At 37.2% G+C, this 21,492-nt stretch overlaps 4 protein-coding genes across 4 annotated transcripts; 3 read left to right on the forward strand and 1 right to left on the reverse strand.

The window, feature by feature from the left end:
• Positions 1 to 12,032: 12,032 nt before the first annotated feature.
• On the forward strand, positions 12,033 to 13,481 carry PG994_008270 (uncharacterized protein; the record flags this gene model as incomplete). The annotated part of the gene is made up of 4 exons (XM_066859679.1): positions 12,033 to 12,249; positions 12,298 to 12,776; positions 12,999 to 13,197; positions 13,255 to 13,481. 4 exons carry the CDS (start codon positions 12,033 to 12,035, stop codon positions 13,479 to 13,481), a joined length of 1,122 nt encoding a protein of 373 aa, XP_066715166.1.
• Positions 13,482 to 13,691: 210 nt separating this feature from the next.
• Positions 13,692 to 14,614, reverse strand: PG994_008271 (uncharacterized protein; the record flags this gene model as incomplete). The annotated part of the gene is made up of 2 exons (XM_066859680.1): positions 13,692 to 14,051; positions 14,159 to 14,614. 2 exons carry the CDS (start codon positions 14,612 to 14,614, stop codon positions 13,692 to 13,694), a joined length of 816 nt encoding a protein of 271 aa, XP_066715167.1.
• Positions 14,615 to 15,921: 1,307 nt separating this feature from the next.
• On the forward strand, positions 15,922 to 16,270 carry PG994_008272 (uncharacterized protein; the record flags this gene model as incomplete). Its single annotated transcript, XM_066859681.1, has 2 exons — positions 15,922 to 16,115; positions 16,195 to 16,270. The coding sequence occupies 2 exons, from the start codon at positions 15,922 to 15,924 to the stop codon at positions 16,268 to 16,270; spliced, it is 270 nt and encodes an 89-aa protein (XP_066715168.1).
• A 1,421-nt stretch (positions 16,271 to 17,691) lies between these two features.
• PG994_008273 (ABC transporter) lies at positions 17,692 to 21,170 on the forward strand (the record flags this gene model as incomplete). Its single annotated transcript, XM_066859682.1, has 5 exons — positions 17,692 to 17,855; positions 17,958 to 18,070; positions 18,143 to 18,433; positions 18,498 to 20,804; positions 20,827 to 21,170. 5 exons carry the CDS (start codon positions 17,692 to 17,694, stop codon positions 21,168 to 21,170), a joined length of 3,219 nt encoding a protein of 1,072 aa, XP_066715169.1.
• Positions 21,171 to 21,492: the final 322 nt, after the last annotated feature.

A 21,492-nucleotide genomic window follows, 5' to 3' on the forward strand; every position in this document is an offset into this window, starting at 1 on the left:
TCCTCGCCTTTTTTATTCGTGGTCTAGCTATTTTTAGTAATTACGATCACCTAGTCCTTCGGTAATAGGCTATTTTTATATTAAAAAGAGAGGTACGTTTTCTTAATAAAAATAATATACGAAGGGATAACATAACCGTTTAATTCGACGCCTTAAATAATTATAACTTATTCTCGGTTCTCTTATTATATTACCCTAGGCCTTTCGCGTCGATCGAAGGTGGTTACGATTATTTTAAATAAGATTTAATCTATAAAAAACCCGGTTTCGTTAAAGTTATATATATCCTCTTTTTATATCTTATATTTATTAATTATATTTTATATAAGAATAAATTATACGCGATACGTGTTAAGATTTTTATAAAAGACTCTTTAATAATCGATTCTTTAGTTAAAACGTGTCTAGAGGTTTAATTATCGTCGTATAAAGTTAGAGGTATAATTAACGCCGACGCGTCTCGCGTTGCGTAAATTAAATAATAGATTCGCTATATCTTTTATATTATTTAGCCGGGGAAAAACGATCGCGTATTTAAATTAATAATATATCGAATAATTAATTCCTTTTTAAAATTAAAAAGCTTTCGAGAGTTTATAGAGATTTTAAATCGTGATCGAATTCCGCGTCGTCGGCTGCGTAACGTCGATTTTAAGATATAATATATTATTATAGCTTTTCGTATATTTAATTTCGAGTTATTTTAAAACGCTTAAAACATTAAATTAAACCCTTTTTCTTTATTTTTTATTTTTTAATTCTATGCTTATTAAAAAAAAGTTAATATAAAGTTAATTATTGTTACGACCTGACCCGATTATGCGGCCAAGACTCACAAGCACCGGCCTGGATTTATAATACCCCGCCTAGGCTACGACGTTACAGCTACCGACCGTACTACTAGCTATACTAATATAAACCCGCCTATATTACAGAAGCGCGCGATAACCACGATAATAAGGTATTAAACAGTAGCAGGCTAGGTACGACCTAAAAGAGTAATAAAAACGACGTCACGTAATAAATTATTAGGATTATTAAAGACAGTTAAGTGAGCTTATAATTTAATTAATAACGAGGATTACTAGGATTACTAAAATACGAAGGAAAGCTAAGTAATTTAACGGATTAATAAAGAAAAAGTTTAGATATATAACGGCGGACGCTCCCTACGTATTTTATATAGATACTTTTTACCTTAATAATTAATTTAAGTATTAATTTAACCTATTAATAAAGTAAATAACCTTAACGACTCTATTATAAATATTTTTAAATCTACGCACTTTAATTACCTTCGTTTTTATAAGCTATTACTTATTATATCGGTAAAAGCGGACTTTTATCGCACGTTTAAATATTCTTTTATATTATTAATATAAACCCTAATACGTTTTACTAAGTTTCTTTTAAAACCCGAATAATATTTATTATATTTTAATTATTTTTATTTTTATAAGTTATTATTTAAACCTTCGAATAATAATATTATAAGAACTATATCTACGCCTAGCCTTAATAATACCGTTTAATAAGGAAAGATCCCTATCGCCACCCTAGCACCTCTTAGCGAAACCTTACTATAAAGGTCGATAGCGACGATAACGATAACGAACCTACTTAATAAGCGTTAGCTAAACGAATTAAAGAGCTCGAGTAAAAAAGCGCTAATTACTAACACTATTATACACGACTTAAAAAAAAAATATAACGAGTTTTAAATTAAGGATACTTTAAAATAAACACTTTATAATATTAATAAATTACGCGAAAAAGTACATCTTTTTTATATAATTATAAATATTATTTAAACCCTTATTATATTTAAAAAAGGTATAAAAATTAATACTTTAATATTATTTAATAAAATAAGCGAGAATTTTCGAAACTTTTTTATTTAAATTAAAGCTTATTAATAATTTTATAAAAGAACGTTTTAAAATACTACTTAATAAGTCGTCTACGCTGTTTTATTTTTTAAAAATAAAATACTCGCTTAATTTAAACCCTATTTAAACGAACTCGTAAAAAATAACTAATAAATCGAGCTATACTGCACGGAGGTATAACGAATTTTCGAAAACTACGATAACTTCGAGTAACCTCTTAAATTACTCTTTTAAAACCCCGACAAAAAATGACAGGCGGAGAAGGAACTCGAAACCTTTAAATAAAAAGGATTAACCGCTTTTTATATAACCGAATTCTAATATATTATAGCTTAATTAAATTATACCGAAGTTATAAAAATTATAATATATTATTAAAAATTAAAAATTAAAAAAAACGTTAAGAATAAATTTAACCAGCTAAATACCCTTAATAACTTCTTTTTATATATAGAACTTATTATTAAAATTAATACTTATATATATAAATAACGCCGTAAAAAATAAAGCGAATTATTACAATAAATCAATTGAATTTAAATTAATATCGGACGACCACGTTAATATAATAATACAACGTTTAAAAATATTATAACATATAATTATTATAATAAACCTATAGATTTCGATATTATTAAATATAATAATTTAAATAAAAAATAACGCGTTATTTATTATAATTATTAAAAATAAAAATATTATATTCGAAAATATTAAACGTTAAAAAAAAACTTTTAACGAGTATTAAACGGACGATACGTTAACGCTATTAAAATAGAAGATACTTTAATAATAGTTATTAAAAGTAGTAACGTTACTATTAAACACGATAGCTTATCCTAAATAGCCTGTTATAATAATAAGTACGCCTTACACCTAGCGGATAAGGAAGGTACTGGATAGTTTTTAAAAGCCCCCAAGGGTGGAAACCATAACCGGAGCGTCGCGATACTACGGAGGGAGCAACCCCTCTTATATAATAACAATAGCGACTTTACGAACGATATTATAAATTAATTAGCATAACTACTAAATTATAAACGTCTAGTTAATATATCGATAAAAGAATTAATAAATAAGATCGTAAAGTTTAGAGACTTAAAGACTAAAGGATAATTAGCTATTCGTAATATTCTTTACCCCGATTTAAAATATTTACACTACATACTTATTACGGCTAGGTTTAATTAAAAAATTTATAGTAATTATATAATAAAGGACAATACTTAAATCTCTTTTATATATAAAGAATACTTTACGTTTTTATAGATTTTATATATATACGATACCTATGTAAAATATTTCGCGGAGAAATTCGAATACGAATAGTTTTCCCGAAGGATTAATAAGCGACCGATTACGTAACTATACCTTAATTATATTATCGGGAAAATTTAAACGTTAATCCTCAACGGACGACGCGTATATTTATTAATATAAAAAAACCTATAATAATTATAATAATATTACTTAAAAGGACGAGATTAAAAGGAATACTTTAAAGATTAATATTTTAAATATATTTAAAAAACATCGCGAGCTTATAAACGTTTAAAAAAAAGCGCTTAACGTTTTTAAAATATATAAATATATACCTGATAAAAAAATCTCTTTAATTTATTAAAAAATTTATAAAACGTTTATAAATTATTACGAACTTAATAAACCTTTGAATTATTTAAAAAACCTAAGTTTTAAATATTAAGAATAATATTTTATACGGGGAAAAGTATAAAAGCACCCTTATCGATATATTAAAAAGCGCTTTATAAAGAACGAAAAGAATAATAACGACGATACGAAGATTAATCGTAAAAAAATATTAATTACTTATAAGAGCAGCGTTTAAGAAATAAACGCCGCTTATTATAAAAAGATGATAATAAGTAGATTAAAATAGGTCCCTATATTAAATAATAGATAATTAAGCTATTTATAAATATATTATATTAGTAATAAGTATAAAAAAAGCCTATATTAAAGCGCTACTCGATAGCGGAGCGTAAAGAAACTATATTTTATTACGAATTATTAATTACTTTAAATTCGAATAATAAGAGAAAAACGCCTTATACTGATTTAAAACTGTCGATAAAGGATTTATAACTTATAATAATAAAGAAGTACGGAAAGAAATCGCGAACTTTTTAATCGATATTAAAAGACGTTATAAACGAATTACGCGTAATATTACGGACGTTGCAGGATACGATATAATTTTAAAAATTCCTTAATTATAAGTAAATAATTTTAAAATTAATTAAAAAATAGGTTTAATTAATAAATAACGGTTTAAAAAGTAACCTTTTAATAAACTTAAAGTTTTTAAAGTATATATTATTATTAAAAAATTTAAGCCGAACGTTATAACGATTATATTAAAAGAGTATTAATAATTCGAAGCTTTTTTTAATAAGAAATTAAAAATAAGCTTCCTATTTTATATATAATAAAATTATAAAATACCTTTTAAAAATAAAAAAGAACCTTTATTTATATTTATATATAAACTTAATTAAGAGTATAAATAAGTTTTAAAAGAGTATATTACGGAAAATCTCGAGAAAAGAGTTATATAACTATTTACGTTATTAGCAAGCTTCTTTATCCTCTTTATCCCGAAAAAGAGTAAAGACGGGAAACCTAAGTGACGTATGTGTATCGATTATTAGAAGCTTAACGAAATTATTATTAAAAACCGGTACCCTTTACTTCTGATCGGCGACCTACGAAACAGACTATTAAACGTTAAAATCTTTATAATACTCGATCTTTTTAATATATAATTTAATCCGAATTAAAAAAGGAGAGGAATAAAAAACCGTGTTCCGAATTAAGTACGGATATTTTAAATACTAGGCCATGCCGTTTAATTTAATTAATATATTAACTAGTTTTTAGTTTATAATTAACTATATCTTATAAAAATACTTCGATAAGTTTATTATAATATATCTCGATAATATCTTTATTTATTTCTAAAACGACGAATAATATTAAAAATATATAAAGCTAATATTTTAAAAGCTATAAAATATTAACATATTAATTAACTTAAAAAAGAGCGAATTTTACCGACGATCCGTTATATTTATAAAATACGTAATATCTTTTAGAAAAATCTAGATAAAACCTTTTAAAGTTTTAATAATTAAAGAGTAACTTACGCTTATAAACGTTATAAAAGTTAAATCTTTTTTAAGACTAGTTAGTTATTACCGGATATTTATCCCCGGGTTTAATAAATTAGCGATACTTCTAACGAACTTAACGAAAAAGAACAAATTATTCCGATAAATATAGAAAGAAAACCAAGCCTTCTACGATATTAAGGAGCGAATTCTTAACGAATCAGTACTCCGCGTAGCGGACCCTTCGAAACCTTTTAAAATCGAAACCGATATATCGGATTATACGATCAGAAGATAATTAAATTAACGGAACGATAACGGGAAGTCGTACCTTATCGTATTTTTTTTAAAAAAACTAAATAAACTAGAACTTAATTATTAAATTTATAATAAAAAATTAATAGCTATTATTAAAACCTGCGAAAAATAGAGATATTATTTTAACGAAATAATAAAACTAATTAAAATTTATATTAATTATAAAAATCTTATAACGTTTATTATTATTAAAAAATTAAATAAATAATAAATATAATAGTTTAAATTCTTTTTAAGATTTAACCTTATTATTTATTAAAAAAACAACGAGAACGGTTGCGCCGACGTATTAAACTAACGACTAAACTATTAAAAAGAAGTTCTACCCGAGATACGAACTATTTTAATATATAACCGAAACGGTAACCTCGTATTATCACGATAATTAAACGTTACGAACCACGTTTAATATAATAACGACTAAATTACTAAGTTTTAATAATTGAGCCGGACTTTAAACCCTATTAATTACGCTAAGAACTACCTTAAAGATCACGACGGCCTCACTTTTTATCGAAATAAGATTTATATCCCTAAACGGTATCGTAAAAACTTTATTAAAAAGTTCTACGAATACTTTATATATAGATATTAAAGGATATTTAAAACTTAAAAACGAATTATTAAATAATTTAATTACGAAAACTTTAAATTAACCTTAATTAAAATTATTAATAAGTACGACTTATATAATAAAACTAAATTTATAAAATATCGACTATATAAAGAATTATAACTAATTTTACCGCTAGATAGGGCGTAGAAAACGATCGCGCTCGATTTTATAATTAAATTACCCCCGTCGAAAGAACCTTTAATTAAGGTTAATTATAATAATATCTTAATAATTACGGATAAATTTATAACATATACCTACTTTTTACTATATAAAGAGTTTAGTAATACTAACGATTTAGCCTATACCTTCTTCCGTACTATTATTAACTAATACGCACTATTAAAAACGATTATCTCCGACTAAGATAAGCTATTTATAATATAACTCGGTATTAAGTATAAATTATTTATAACTTATTACCTTTAAATAAATAAATAAATAAAACGAATAAATTAAATATTAAAATAATACTTACGCTATTATATTAATTATAAATAAAATAATTAAGTATAATTATTATTTATAATTTAATTCGTTTATAATAATATAAATAACGAAATTATATATATTAAAATAACAGGAACTAAGGTTTTTTATATTATTTTAAAAAAGGTGCTACGTATTTATTCGCACGAACCCTTTTTTTATTTTATTAAGAGGGGTATACGATACCCCTCGTAATTAATATTAGAAATAAATATAAATAATAGAATAAAAATAATTAAACTCCGATTAAAACCGGAATTATTATATATACGAAAGCTTATTTAATATTAATTAATAATTATTCGTAGCGATTATAAATTAATAAAAATAAAGAAACGGTTTTACGCTTTTACCGACGTAAAAACGATCGTAATAAAGAGCTTCGAGAATTTCCGCCCGTTAGAAATTCGGAGAAGAGCTGAATTAAATTAACCGTATAAAAAGGAACCCTTTTTTTTAAGTATATATTATAAAGAGGAAATTAGGTTTTAAATTATATACGAAATTAATTAAATTATATATTTAAATAATTTTATTATACGATTTATAAAATAATAACCTTTATTAAATAGAATTAATCGCGGTTGGCGAATTAGGATCGAGTTTAAATATACCGAATTTAAATAAATTAATAACCTTAAACCCCGAACCGTTTATATATAAAAAAATATCTTAAAATACCGGAATTTTTTTAATAGTTTAAAAAAGAAACGTTAATTTCGTTTTTTAAAAACTCGAACCTTTAAACGTACTTTTTAAAAAAATAATACCCGAATTATTTATAACGTATTTCGTATAATATTTTTTAAAATATTATATATTAAAAATAAAAAAAACTTTTTTTAAAAAATTATTTATTATAAAATTTAACGAATAAACCGAATATTAATTCGGTTAAATTAACCGTATATTTTAAAAAAAAAACTTTTTAATTATTTTAAAAAATACGGAATTAATATATTAACGGACAGATCTTTTAAAACTAAGCTTATAAGTCTAATATTACTAGCTAATCTTATATATTAATAAGACCGACCGGTAGAACCGACTTTGAAAACCCGAAAGGAGGATGTTTTACACTCTTCCCGAGAACAGACAATCGAAGAACCGCCGCCTAAACGAAAGATACCCGGTCTCCGTACGGAGCAATCGTCCGCGACACTACAGGGCACTCTAAGACCGACGTTCAATCCCGGAGTCTCAAATACTCCAGGCCCGACGTCCAACCCTAGATTCTTAAGTACCTAAACGTCGCAAGATATTATCCTTTTTCCTTCTCCAACTCCGATACCGCCGGACTAGACGGCACGATTATCTAATCTAGCGTATATTACGAAATACGATATCCCTCTAAGCCGAGCTATTTATAACGGTAAAATTGATCAAAATAAGGTCGTTATCTTTTCGAAGGTGTAAAAGAAAGAAAAGAATTATACCGGTAAGCCGTACAACATTTTTTATGATAAAGTATAGATATTTATCGGAACATACCGACGGTTAAATATATTAAAAAATTAATATTATACAGTTTTTTTTAAATATTTTTTCCGATTATACGGAAATATTTTATTTTAATTATATCGGACTTAAAAAGAAATAGGATAAGATATATTATTTAATAAATTCGTATTTTAATATAATAATAAATTATATATAATATTTTACGGATTAAATAATAACTTTTTTATATAAATAAAAAATAAAAACGTTGAGAAATAATTTATTAAGGTTTTAAAAATCTTATTAAATAAGCTTTAATTTATATAACGAGCTTTTAAAAAAAGATTTAAAAAAGAGATCGTTTTTTATACCTCCGTTATAAGAGCTTATCGAGGAGTTCCGGAACTTTTATTAACCCTTATTTATTAAAAGTTAATATATAAAATATTATTTTTAAACCTTTATATATTGTTAAATATAATAACGGATTAAATATTATTAAAATAATATTTAATAAAAGAATTATATTAAAACCTAGTTAAAAATATATATTTAATTAATAAACGGTTTATAAATAATTATATATAAAAAAACTAACTAATTTATAATAATAAATTATTATATAATAACCGATTATTAAAATAAAAAGGTAGCTAACGACCTATTAATACCTTTTAACCAAGGCTATTATATAAAAACCGGCAGTTCGAACGAAGAACTTGCCGAATTTATTATAAATAAAGCTATTAATTAATAAATTACCTAGTCGAAAAACGAACCCGTATAATAATTTAATACCTTTAAACGTATAATAATATAGGATAGGATTTCCTTACCTAAAAAAAATACGGGGATTTCGTCCGAAATTAAGAAGGGAAAAGGGAGGAGCTAAAAAACGACGAAGAGAAGTACGACTATCTCGATCCGGAAAACGTATAATAAAATACTACTTATTTAATAAACACCGCGTTTTATTACCAGCTTATTAACGAAAATATTTACTCGATAAATATTTAATTAAACTAGGAATAACGAACGAGAAAAAACTATTAATCGATATTATATCGCTCCGAGAATCGTACGAAAAAAGGGAGATCTCGGAGATCTGCTAGGTCGACGGCCGAAATAACCCTATAAACGCCTTTATTAAAAAATCTCTAAATAAAGCCCTCGAACAGCTAGTATTAATTAATAAATTAACCGTACGCGTAAAAACGTACGTCGAGAAACTAAACTTACACGACGAATAAAAAAAAAAGAGAAAAAGAGAGATATCTTTTTCCCTAACGGGGTATAACATATCACGATATATAATAACGCCCCTACTGTTATTATTACTTCTATTATTATTATTATTTCTAATTAATAACGGGGAAATAATATACGTTAATATATAATAATTTTCCCTATTACTATTATTATTAAAAGACTTACCACTTAATTAAATTAACGTCAGGAAGGTATAGCATCACCTATACGGCTCAAACAGGTACCGAATACCGGATTAGCATAACCCATCCGTACGAAACCCTTACGAAAAGGAAGACTCGTCTTAAAAAGGGGAGCTGCCCAAATCTATTATTAAAACAAAAACTACCAGTATTAAAACAGCAAGAACTAAGGTTTTCTATATTACTCTAAAAAAGGTGCCACGTACCTACTCGTACGAACCCCTTTCCTATTTTATTAAAAGGGGCATACGATACCCCTCGTAACTAGCACTAAAAATAGATATAAACAACAGAATAAGAACGATTAAACCCCGATTAAAACCGGAACCACCGTACGTACGAGAGCCTATTTAATAATATATATATTATTATTTTAAATAAATTACGGGTATAATTTAAAAATTATTAAAAAACTTCTAAAAAAAGAGCTAGTATTAATCGTAATTATATAAATTAAAAAATTAAAAAAACTTTAAATTATATTATAATAAAACCTTATTTTTTTTAATAATAAATAAAAAGATACGCCGATTAAATAAAATTAAAAGGATTAATTTTAAAAAAAAAGGTTTATTTTTTATAACGAAATATTAAAATAAAGCGATTAAGTAATAAATTAGATTTTAAAAAGATCGAATTATTTAAATTTTTAAAAATTATTTTAAAAATTAATTATTAATTATTATTATTAAAAATAATATAAATATATTTTATATTTTATATTTTATTATTTAAATTAATAATTAAAAAGTTTTTAATTAATATATAATTAAAAATTGAAAAAATTAATATAAATATAAAATTAATAAAATTATTAATAAAAAAATAAAGCTTTTAATATTTCGTTTAATATAAAAATTATTTATTAAAAAATAATATTTAAAAATTTAAAAAATATTTAATAAATATTACGAAAAAATTAAAAAAGTTTAAAAAAAATAAAACTAAAATCTATTACGTTTTAATCTATTACTTCGAACGTTTTAAAAAACTACGCCCCGATAACCGCTTTAGACTCGACGTGCTCGGCCGCCTCTAGTTCGTTTAGAGAACGAAGGCCACGCCTAGCTATCTCTATATTACGCGTTACTAAGGAGTTCCGTTACTGCCGAATCCGCTCTAAGCGTTAGAAGGCCTTTTAGGCCTCCCGGTGAGCCTTCTCTAGGGCCGCGCTCGCTTCGCGTAAGGAGTCGCTAGCCGTTTGTTCCTCGGAGCGTAGGCGGCGGGACTTATCGATAACCCGGGACATCGCGGAGATAGATAAATTAGAGCCGTCGTAGGAACGACCGCGGCGGATATATTCCTTATAACGAGAAATACTGTTTAATATAATATACTTCTACTTTTTTTTCGAATAAAAAGAGTACGGCATAGCTTCGAAATTAAATTCGTTAAAGAGGGTAATTAAATTATAACGTTATTTAATTTTTTTAAATTTTATACGAGAAATAAGTTTTTTAACTCGATTTAATATAATAAATAAATATTATAATAAAAATATAACGAAAAAGGAGAGAACTTATTAAGCTTTAATACGGCGGGTAGGTAAAAAGTATTTAAAGAATTTAACGCTTCGGGGATAAAATAATTTCAAAGGGAGGATAGTGTTACGACTTAACCCGATTATACGGCTAAAACTTATAAATACCGGCCCGGATTTATAATACCCCCGCTTAGGTTACGACGTTATAGCTACCGACCGTGCTACTAACTATATTAATATAAATTCGCCTATACTATAAAAGCGCGCGATAACTACGATAATAAGGTACCGAACAGTAATAGGCTAGGTATAACTTAAAAAAGTAATAAAAACGACGTTACGTAATAGATTATTAAAATTACTAGGGATAGCTAGGTAAGCTTATAATTTAATTAATAACGAGGATTACTAGGATTATTAAAATATAAGGGTAAGCTAAGTAATTTAACGAATTAATAAAGAAGGAGATTAAATATATAACGGCGGACACTTTTTATATATTTTATATAAATATTTTTTATTTTAATAATTAATTTAAATATTAATCTAACTTATTAATAAAGTAAATAACCTTAACGACTCTATTATAAATACTTTTAAATCTACGCACCTTAATTACCTTTATTTTTATAAGCTATTACTTATTATATCGATAAAAGCGGACTTTTATTACACGTTTAAATACTCTCTCGTATTATTAATATAAACCCTAGTACGTCTTACTAAGTTTCTTTTAAAACCCGGATAGCGTTCGTTATAATTATAAAAAAAATTAATTAAAAGTATATAGCTCGCTTATAAAGTATATTATAAGTTTTTTATCTTATAAGTAACTCTTTATCTAATATTTACTTATTTATTCTTAACGCTTAATATAAATTTTAATAAAGATATAAATATTAGTGAGTTCTTTAACTTTAACGAAGAGTTATCTCGCTATTCTCTAGTTTATAATCCTCTTCTCTTGCCTTTCTCTAGATGTCCTGCCTTAAATCCTTAGAAACTTGGAAATTTCTACACTTATTATTCTCTTCTCTTTTCCTAAGACACTATACTAACATTTTTTATGAAGCGGCCAGTGGCAAGAATAGCTATTCAAGCTTATTAAGTCCTGCACCTGGAAGCAGCTCGCCCGCCGTTAACCCTACGAAGGTAGGAGTTAATATAACTATCCGAAAGAGACCTGCATCAGCCATTCCGGACGAGCAATTGCAGATGCCCGTCTCCAAGGCTGTTAAGATGGAAGTCGATGGTGTTGATTATGTCGTTCCTACACCTGAGGATGCCTCAACCCCCATGCCATCGGACATGCCTGCAGATATCACTATGCCTGACGCTGACGCCAAATCTGTGACCAAGCAAGAGCTAGAGACGGTGGCCAATAATGATGGCAGCATGGCTTTGCCCAATCCGTCTCGGTCAGCGACAGGAAGTTTCCAAGACGCCCTTGATTATTTGGGCAAATTCTAAGCGGAAAAAGAAGCCGAGGCCCATGATCTTGAGTCGAAGCTCGGTAGCAACTCTACGAATGCTGCCTCTGGTCAACGCAACTCTGGGGACCAGTTGCGAGCACAGAACAATGGCTCTGTGTCTTCCTCACAAGAATATCAAGATGCTACGAAGCGAATTGAAACGCTGGAGATGCACCTCAAAGAGCGGGATGACGAAGCTCAGAAGCTGAAAGTTAATAACCACGACTTGCAGGAGAAGTGGCAGGAGGCAGAGACTGAGTTGGAGGCATTGAAGCAGCAGCGGCTATCAGTCAAATCTGGCATGACTGAAGATATCGATGATAATCACGTCAAAGCAGAGTTCACGACACTCTGCGGCCTCATTATGAAAGTAGCAAGAATATGTTTCTCGGGTGGCCCGTTCAGGACGCAAGTCATAGATCACAAAAGGGTATTGTTCGAGAAGATCATCCCCAGATGGGCCGGCGGATACCTGGGAGATAAGAAAGTACGTCATAAATGATACTTTATCGAGGCTGTTATATGGCATCAAGTCATTGGCGTTATTATTTCTTGCCCGTTGGAAATCTGGTGTGAAGCAGCAGGAGATTCTCTGCTGAGCCTCCACAAAACGATATATTGTAAGTTTATCATGACAGATCTATCTTAACACCAAGCATGCTGATATGTGAATAGACGACAACATTAAGGATGCTGATATTACGAATAGACGACAAAGTCTCTGCTGCTAAGCTGCAGGGCTACCACTCTATGCGCGTCCACTTGGCAGAGATTAACCTGCAAGCCCGCGGCAAAAACGGGCACTTCCTTGGAGCCAAAGCCACAGCTAGGGGAGAACAAGGATATCTTTGTTGGAGAGTTGGTCGAACTACTCAGCAGCTATACCGATGGTATGGAGGAATGTGAAAGTGAGTTCCAAGATATCATCAACAAAGCTGTCGAGCTAGCCTACTTAATGGCAATAGCCAAGGCTCATTACACGGTACGCCTGGGCAACAGACTATATACCGATAAGTACTACGGGTTCAACGTCAAGCCAGCATCGATGCGTAATCTACACCCCATTAACGGGGACAGCGATGAAATTGTTCAGTTGGTAGTCAGACCAGCTTTGCTCAAGTTCGGCGATTCGGAGGGGGAGGACTACGACGTAACCACGGTCCTAGAAAAGGCTCGTGTGATATACGAGTAAGGCACTGAAGCATGATAACTCAACAGGTACTGGTTGGCTTTAAGACAGTAAATTTGCAATAGAACGTTCCCTCAGTTAGTGGATATGAAGGGCGGGCCGTATGCGTCGCTTTGCATACGAGGTTAGGAAGCAATGACACATAGATTTGAGAAATGATTCCCTAATAGTTGCTACTCGATGATTGTTACTTGTCGACCAGTATGGTCTCTCTCAGAAGGGTGGTGACCCGGCGCCTGGAGCTCGACCAAACTCCTCGGCGGTTGGCCACTTTCGCCACTTATCCATCATCTTGTCCCAAGGCGCGACGATGGTGCCGACGACCGTCTCCCACGGCGGAGTGTTAGGCACCCACGGGTGGCTTCGGGTGGGGCTGACGTCCTTCCAGAACTCGAAGTTGTCGGCGATCGCGCGCGACCTGCTGTCGGTGATGGCTTCCTCGAGCTTCACGAGGTCGTGGGCTTCCTCCTCCTCCATATGGGTCTTCAGCACTACCCAGAGGCGTTCGAGCGTCGGCATGAACTCCGGGCTGCTGGGTCGCAATTTCTGGAACCTCTTGAGCTCGCGCTTGACCTGTCGCCGTCGCCTGTGTTAGCATCATCTCCGTACCGTCTTTGTCCAGCACCAGTCCGTCGATGAAATGTCTTCGAAGTCGACTCTTTTCCTTTCAAGTTCCTTACCTTGTAGTGCTCATGACGATCTTGCGATGCCATGTAGTTTCCCTTGTCGAGGCAGCGCTCCAGGTTTGGATAGAGCACAATCTCTTCCGCAATCGAATGGCGGCTCAATTTCCAGACAAAGGCATTCTGGTATTCCTCTTGGTACGCGGGATCGTCTGACTTGGTCATGCGGACGTAATAAGCCTCGAGCTGTCGGTGGTCATTCTTGACGGCCTCGCTGATCTTGTTCCAGGGGCCTTGGTGGTCAAGCAAGTCGTCGGGCTCTTCCGGCCAGTGTTTTCCGACTTCACGCTGCTCACCGGTTCGCGCCGGCTTCGGTCGAGGCGAGTACAAGCCGTTCGACAGAATTCGGCCGCTGTAGGGCCTGACACACGTCGTCGTCGGCGGTGCTAGAGGTGCCCGGCGCGCGACTCGCGACATCACGGTGCGGGTGGGAGATGCAATCGTTCGGAGCATTTTGACGGTATTAATCTTGGTTCCCACGATTGTTCGCACTTCTGGATCAAGGAAACCGTGGTCAGCTCAATCACTAAAGGGACCCTTACCTATTTGTACAGCGTGGTGACGATACTCTTTGGAGTAGTTGCTCCAACATAGTGACGAAAAGTGGCCGTCATCGAACCTTATTCCAGTACCAGATCAGTCTAGACTCGCTGCAAGATCCGTCCCATCGTTGAGTCACGAACTACAAATAGTCATTTGTTGCGACATCTTGACCGGTATAGCTTGACACGAGAGTTGCCGTTTCGTGCAATGGAGCAGGAATAGCTTGGAATCGCTCTGTTCGAGTCGCGGGCACACATGATACAGAGCTGGGCTGGCTAGCTTGACGTCCTCGACATGGAGAACACGACAAGTCAAGCCTTTGTGATCTCGAAAGCATAAGTGCATAAGCATTACCTCCCCAGTATTACCACGTCGTGATTTTCCCTCGTAATGTGACGACGGGAGTCACGGTGGCTGATTGGCAGATTGGATCATAGTTGGACCGCGCGACGACATCTACCCCGAGAAGAGTTCCCGATGGATTGGATCGTCGAAGAACTATTCCCCCCCTTTCCGCATTGACCCGGGGGTGCTGATGGCCGGGACAGGTCGGGCGCCCCAGTCGGGCCCTACCGAATCACCTTACAATCAGCCCACCGGCGCTGAAAAGAGCACTGCGGGCCCACATTTGCTGCCAAAAGCAAACCAAACCAACTGTCAGAACCTCACCACCATTCCATCCCGTCAACGGTTGCCTTCGATCTCCGGTGAAGTGCCGCAGCGTCGGGACCTGCCAACGTCCTGAGCCCAGCGCAGGACCAGCAAGGCTGAGCCAGCCATGCTCCAACACGATCTGGTGACTACGAATTCCTTCCGGGGACTCCCACTCTTTTGGGATTGCCATCGCATGAGGTTTCATCGCATGGCCTCATTTTTCCTTCCCCGGATTGGGTCATCGGCGGTGGGCATGCAGGCATTGCAGCCAGGTTCGGGCCCAGACTGCAAAATTGCTATTGCCCATGTGAGCCGGCTTCCAACGAAACCGGTATGGCAGAAGTCGTATATAAGAAGGCCGGAGACGCAGGTAGATATCGTGATGAATACAGACCACAGTTCTCAGACATAAAAGCATATACTTCATACACTCTCATCTCAGATTTCGTCTTATCACCACTCTTCTGTACGATACAGAGAAGCATCATTCCACTCTGTCTTATACCCAATAGACATACACACACACACACACACACACACACACACCCAACCCATACAACAAAATGTCTGCCGCATTCCCTCGCGTAGCTCGACAAGTCCCCTCGAAGCGACTCTTCTCTACAGAGCGACCTCTGCGCCAAGCACACAGCAGTCTGGCGCAAGAGCTGCAGGGAATCTTCCGGCCGTCAATGGGCGTCAAGTCGCAAAAGGCTGACTGGGGAAAAATGGTTGCGAAGCGCGCGCAAACCTTTGGCATGTAAGTTCCAAGCCTCTCTTCCCACACTCTTCTTGGCTGTATATGCCTGCGACACAGTTTGCTGACTTGCTGGAAATAGCTACGCCACGGGGATGACCTGTATTCTGGGATGGCCCTGGGCTTGCCAATGGGCCCTGGACGGACACATCCACTAAAAGGAGTTATGGGCGGGAATAGAGAGAAACAAGACTTGCATAGGTGTCTGGTGCAGTCCATCCTTCAATGGATGATGATGATGCACCCAGGTACCAATCGGGCGTTCATCTGCTGCTGATCAGCATTGGGGGAGCGGTCACACAACTAATGATATTTATTAGTTACGGGACACCATACAGTCCTCATGATTCTTTTTGTACATACATACCTTCAGATTATTATCAACAACTATACCTCGAGATCAATAGCAACTTCCACGAGTGAATGATCCCCTCCGATATTAGGATTGAATCGCGTACGCGTAGTCTTCTTGACTGATCTATGTAACAGAGGGATAGCTTCATCCAGCCTGGGAAATTCACCGCAGCAACGTGAAACCAATTGGACAGACGCTGGCGTGCGTCACACGCCACGTGAAGACCTGGAGGACCAGAAGCGGGCACAGCCAGCCGAAAGCGAGTTCTGTGCGTCTTCCATGTAGCTTACTCCACCCCCAGTTTATCCCGCATCATGTTGAAATCCGTCCCCACTGTGTCTGCCTGCAAGTGCGAGGTTACAACAGCCACACCTGCGCTGGCAGACAGGACATGCACTGGACCCATCCATCGCAATCGAATTCAGCCACCTGACCCTCCACCAGGCTACAGTATCAATCAACCCATTTATGTCTGGTCTTCTGCCCACATCTAGCAACCATTCTGTTGACCTGTCGTTAATACATTCCCGTTAGATTGTCAGTAGTATTCCATAACGTGTTTGATAAACAGGCGCAGCAAGTAAGCTATTGAGAGTAAGTTCACCCAAATCTGGACTCGACAGTGGAAGTTGCTCGCAGACGGGAGGCGTCAGCTCTCTAAGGTTATCTTTGGTGGGCGAGCGCCTATCACGTTATCGTCGCAGTTGCCCATTGCGCTGCTAAGGTACCCGCGCAAGCTGCTTCGGCCTAGCGTGGCCCGCCAACCGAGACGGGCAAGAGGCAACCAAAGAAAGCCAAAGGCAGTGTCATCGGCCAGTTTAGTCGCCTCAAGTGTTGTTTGGATCTCGGCTGGCATCCCGTGGGGAAGGTTATTCTGATTTCTGTCCCTTGTCTTTTGAGACCAAAGAGATCTCCCAAACCTTCCTTCAACTACATCTTTTCCCTATGCATGACACTTCTGTACCCGTCGATTGAGTCTGAAACCTGCAGCTGATCAGAATTGCAGGCACCTTGCCAGCTGCATTGTGTCGTGCAGCAGCAACAGCAACAGCAACAGTAGCAGCAACACTAGTCGCAATCAGCGGTATCCATAATACCGCAACACTCGTTCCTGAACAACAACACCTTTACCCTCTCAACATCCGATTTGGCATCTCGCATCTGCCACCCTATCATCCTGGAGCTCTCAAGTATAATCGAAGAAGTGTCGCGGTGATGGCCACCATGTCGCCGCCGGGCATACTGAAGACGGCGCTGGCGCTGGGCTTCCTGTTCTCGTCCGCTATCGCACCAGGTCTCGTCATGGCCCAGACAAACTACACGCAGGTCGATATGATGCGGGCTCAGCTTGCGCTGATGGGCGCTCGATCCGACGATTGCCCCCCTTGGTGAGTGCTCTCCCTCTGATGCAGCTTCTTCACACAAGCTTTCCCCCCTGTCGCCTTCTTAGCCAGAGTGGCGCAAGCTGATCGCTGACTCGTAATCTATAGCTTCAACTGCCTCCTACCCGCCTACACCTGCGGCCAATATGCCCCATGCAAGGAATATAACGGAAAGTGCGATTGCCCTCCGGGCTTTGGAGGCGACGATTGCATTGAGCCCAGTATGTACCACCGAGAAGATACTTTTGCCTTTTTGCATGCAACGACATAGTGCTAACGCTTGAAACCTACAGCTTGCGGCTCGCTGGCCCGAGGCAAAGACCGACCGATGCGACAGGGCGACACCTGTGAATGCGACGAGGGCTGGACCGGCATCAACTGCAACATCTGCACCGAGAACAAGGCCTGCAACGCGCTCATGGAAACCGATGACGGAGGAGTCTGCTACCAAACTGGCGACGTCGTGAAGCAGAACTACCAGATGTGCGACATTACCAATGCTAAGATTCTTAGCATGCTCGACGGCAAAATTCCTCAAGCCACTTTCTCCTGTCAGAAGGAAGACGGCTTTTGCGATTTTCAATGTACGTGAAAGATCACGTCCATGCGTCAACTTTGCCATACTTTTGCTGATTTTTGTTTCAATAGTCTGGATCGACCGTATCGAATCTTTCTACTGCCATCTCACCGAATGCGAGGCCCACGCCGATCTCGACGAAGGAACAAATAGCACATACTATAAATGTGATAAGGCACAGTGTGCTTGCGTTCCCGGACGCATGCTTTGCGGTCAGCAGGGTTCCATCGACCTGACAGACATGTTAAAGGAAGAGATCCATGGACCAGCCAGCTTCTCCTGCGACCAGAAGAAGAATGGCGAAAACAAATGCAAATTCAAGGAGCCGGCACTGGACCAGCTTACCCAAGACGTGTTTGGCGACCCCAGTATTGAGCTCAACTGCCAGTCCGGTGAATGTTTACATCAAACCGAGGTTCCTGGTTACCAACGTCCCGTCAAGAAGATCAACACGCCTCTCATTGCCGGCGTCATCGCAGGATGCTCACTCTTCTTAGTGGCTGTCATTTTCGGGGTGTGGTATCTATCTCGCCGGTCCTTCAAGTATAGCCAGATCTCTCTGGACGACTCCGACGATGAAGCCATGAAGCTCATGGCAGACCATAAGCCAGCATCGCTGTACTTCGAAAACGTAGCGTACGACCTGAATGGCAAGCGTATTCTTGACAACGTTCAGGGTGTGGCACATCCTGGAGAGATCATGGCCATCATGGGCGCGTCAGGGGCCGGGAAGACCACCTTCCTCGACATACTAGCTCGCAAGAACAAGCGCGGCGAGGTCAGCGGCGACTTTTACGTCAACGGGGAGAAGGTTACAGACACCGACTACAAAAACGTCATTGGCTTTGTTGATCAAGAGGACACTATGCTCCCCACGCTCACGGTGCACGAAACTATCTTGATCTCGGCTCTGCTTCGACTACCGGCAGGAATGGGCCGAGCTGCCAAAGAGCAAAGGGTATGGGAAGTGGAGAAGCAACTCGGCATCTATCACATTCGCGACTCACTGATCGGATCTGAGGAAGGTAAGGGTCGCGGTATCTCAGGTGGTGAGAAGCGACGAGTCGGTATCGCGTGTGAGCTCGTCACCAGCCCATCGATCCTTTTCCTCGATGAGCCGACCAGTGGCTTGGATGCTTACAATGCTTACAATGTCGTCGAATGCCTCGTCACTCTGGCGAAGACGTACAAGCGAACGGTCATATTCACTATTCATCAACCTCGTTCCAACATTGTGGCACTGTTCGACCGGTTGATGCTCCTGGCTAAGGGGAAAGCCGTGTACTCCGGATCGTTTGCCCATTGCCAGGAATACTTCGACAGCATTGGATACTCCTGCCCTCCCGGTTTCAACATCGCCGACTATCTTGTAGATCTTACCATGCATGCCGGTACATACGAACCCTACGATGATGGTACGCTCAATGCAGACAACGCCAGCGTGGGGCCTAGCAGCACTACCGCTGTGAAGTCAATTGCGAGTATTTCCGGCAACAGCACTGCAGGCGAAAGCATCTCTACGGATCCGTCCTCAAGCCGGCTCAGGGCCAAGCGGAGAGATTCCGTCAAACAGAAACAAGACCGCGACCTCTATACCCGCAGGAAGAACACGGCTGATACTGCAGCATCATCGGATGTAGGGGAGGAAATTGGTGCCTATAAGCTCCGGGCACAACCCCCGCCTCAAATTCACGTCGAAGAGGCTCACGACCTGCCACCGTCTGCCTCAGCTGACACCGATTTGGATATCCTGTTTCAAGCGTATCTCGAATCCGACATCGCGGCCGACACGCACGATGAAATCCACCAAGCAATCGAAAACGCCCAGGCTGCCAATGGCCAGAATGGATATTCGCCTGAGGGCCCTAATATCTTCACTAGTGCTATCGGCAAAGGCTATGCTCGTCCCAGCTACCTGAGACAGTTTTTCATTCTGTCAGGACGTACATGGAAGAACTTGTACCGGAACCCACTCCTGATGCTGATGCATTACGCAGTTGCCATTCTACTTGCCGTCCTCTCAGGTTTCCTGTTCTATGGCCTTACTGATGACATCCCTGGTTTCCAGAACCGTCTGGGTTTGTTCTTCTTCCTCCTCGCCCTCTTCGGTTTCAGCACATTGACCACCCTGAATGTGTTTGCATCGGAACGCCTCCTGATCGTCCGCGAAAGAGCCAATGGATACTACTCGCCCATTACGTATTTCGCCGCCAAGGTGCTCTTCGACATTGTTCCTCTGCGTATCATCCCTCCCATTCTGATGGGTATCATCATCTACCCCATGACCGGCTTGGTCCCAGATGTAGAGCACTTTTTCACCTTCATCCTGATTCTTGTCCTCTTCAACATGGCTGCGGCGGCAATCTGTCTCTTTATCGGTATTGTTTGCAAGGATGCCAGTGTTGCTAACTTGGTGGGATCGCTGGTTATGCTCTTTCTCTTTGCTATTCGCCGGCCTGCTGCTCAACCATGACGCTATCCCTGCCTCGGCTATCTGGCTCCAGTCGCTGTCAATCTTCCACTACGGCTTCGAAGGCTTGATCGTCAATGAGGTGGTCAAGCTTAACCTCGTCGATCAGAAGTACGGTCTGGACATCCGGGTCCCCGGCGCCGTCATCCTGAGCAGCTTCGGATTCAACAACGGCGCCCTCTGGTGGGATGTAATTAACCTAGGCATCTTTGCCGGGGTCTTCGTCGTCCTGGCCTATGCCGCCATGCACTTTTTGCTTGTTGAGAAGCGATGATCGCAACACAGGTGATGAAATTGGCTTAGAGTGAGATGGTATTGTAGGATAGATCTGTATTTCGAGGCATTTTCGCCTTTAGCATGTTCGGGTGACAAAGACTGAGGAAGATTAGCGCAGGAGAGGTTTCCATATGTTGATGCAGGCATACGAAGAAGGCAGCAGATGCACACTGCCTGTCATGTGGGTTTGAGATTGTATTTCTTCATCATGGGACTGGCGTTCAACGGGGTTGATTTGTTCATAGGCTCGGTCGATCTGTTAGTCAAGATAGACCTATCAATGCATAACATAACGTATCTTACATAGAAATGTCGGACGA

The sequence above is a fragment of the Apiospora phragmitis genome (assembly GCF_038363925.1).
Source record: "Apiospora phragmitis strain CBS 135458 chromosome Unknown utg000007l:2111988.0-4706623.0:1.0-2598199.0, whole genome shotgun sequence".
NCBI classification, from domain to species: Eukaryota; Fungi; Ascomycota; class Sordariomycetes; order Amphisphaeriales; family Apiosporaceae; genus Apiospora; species Apiospora phragmitis.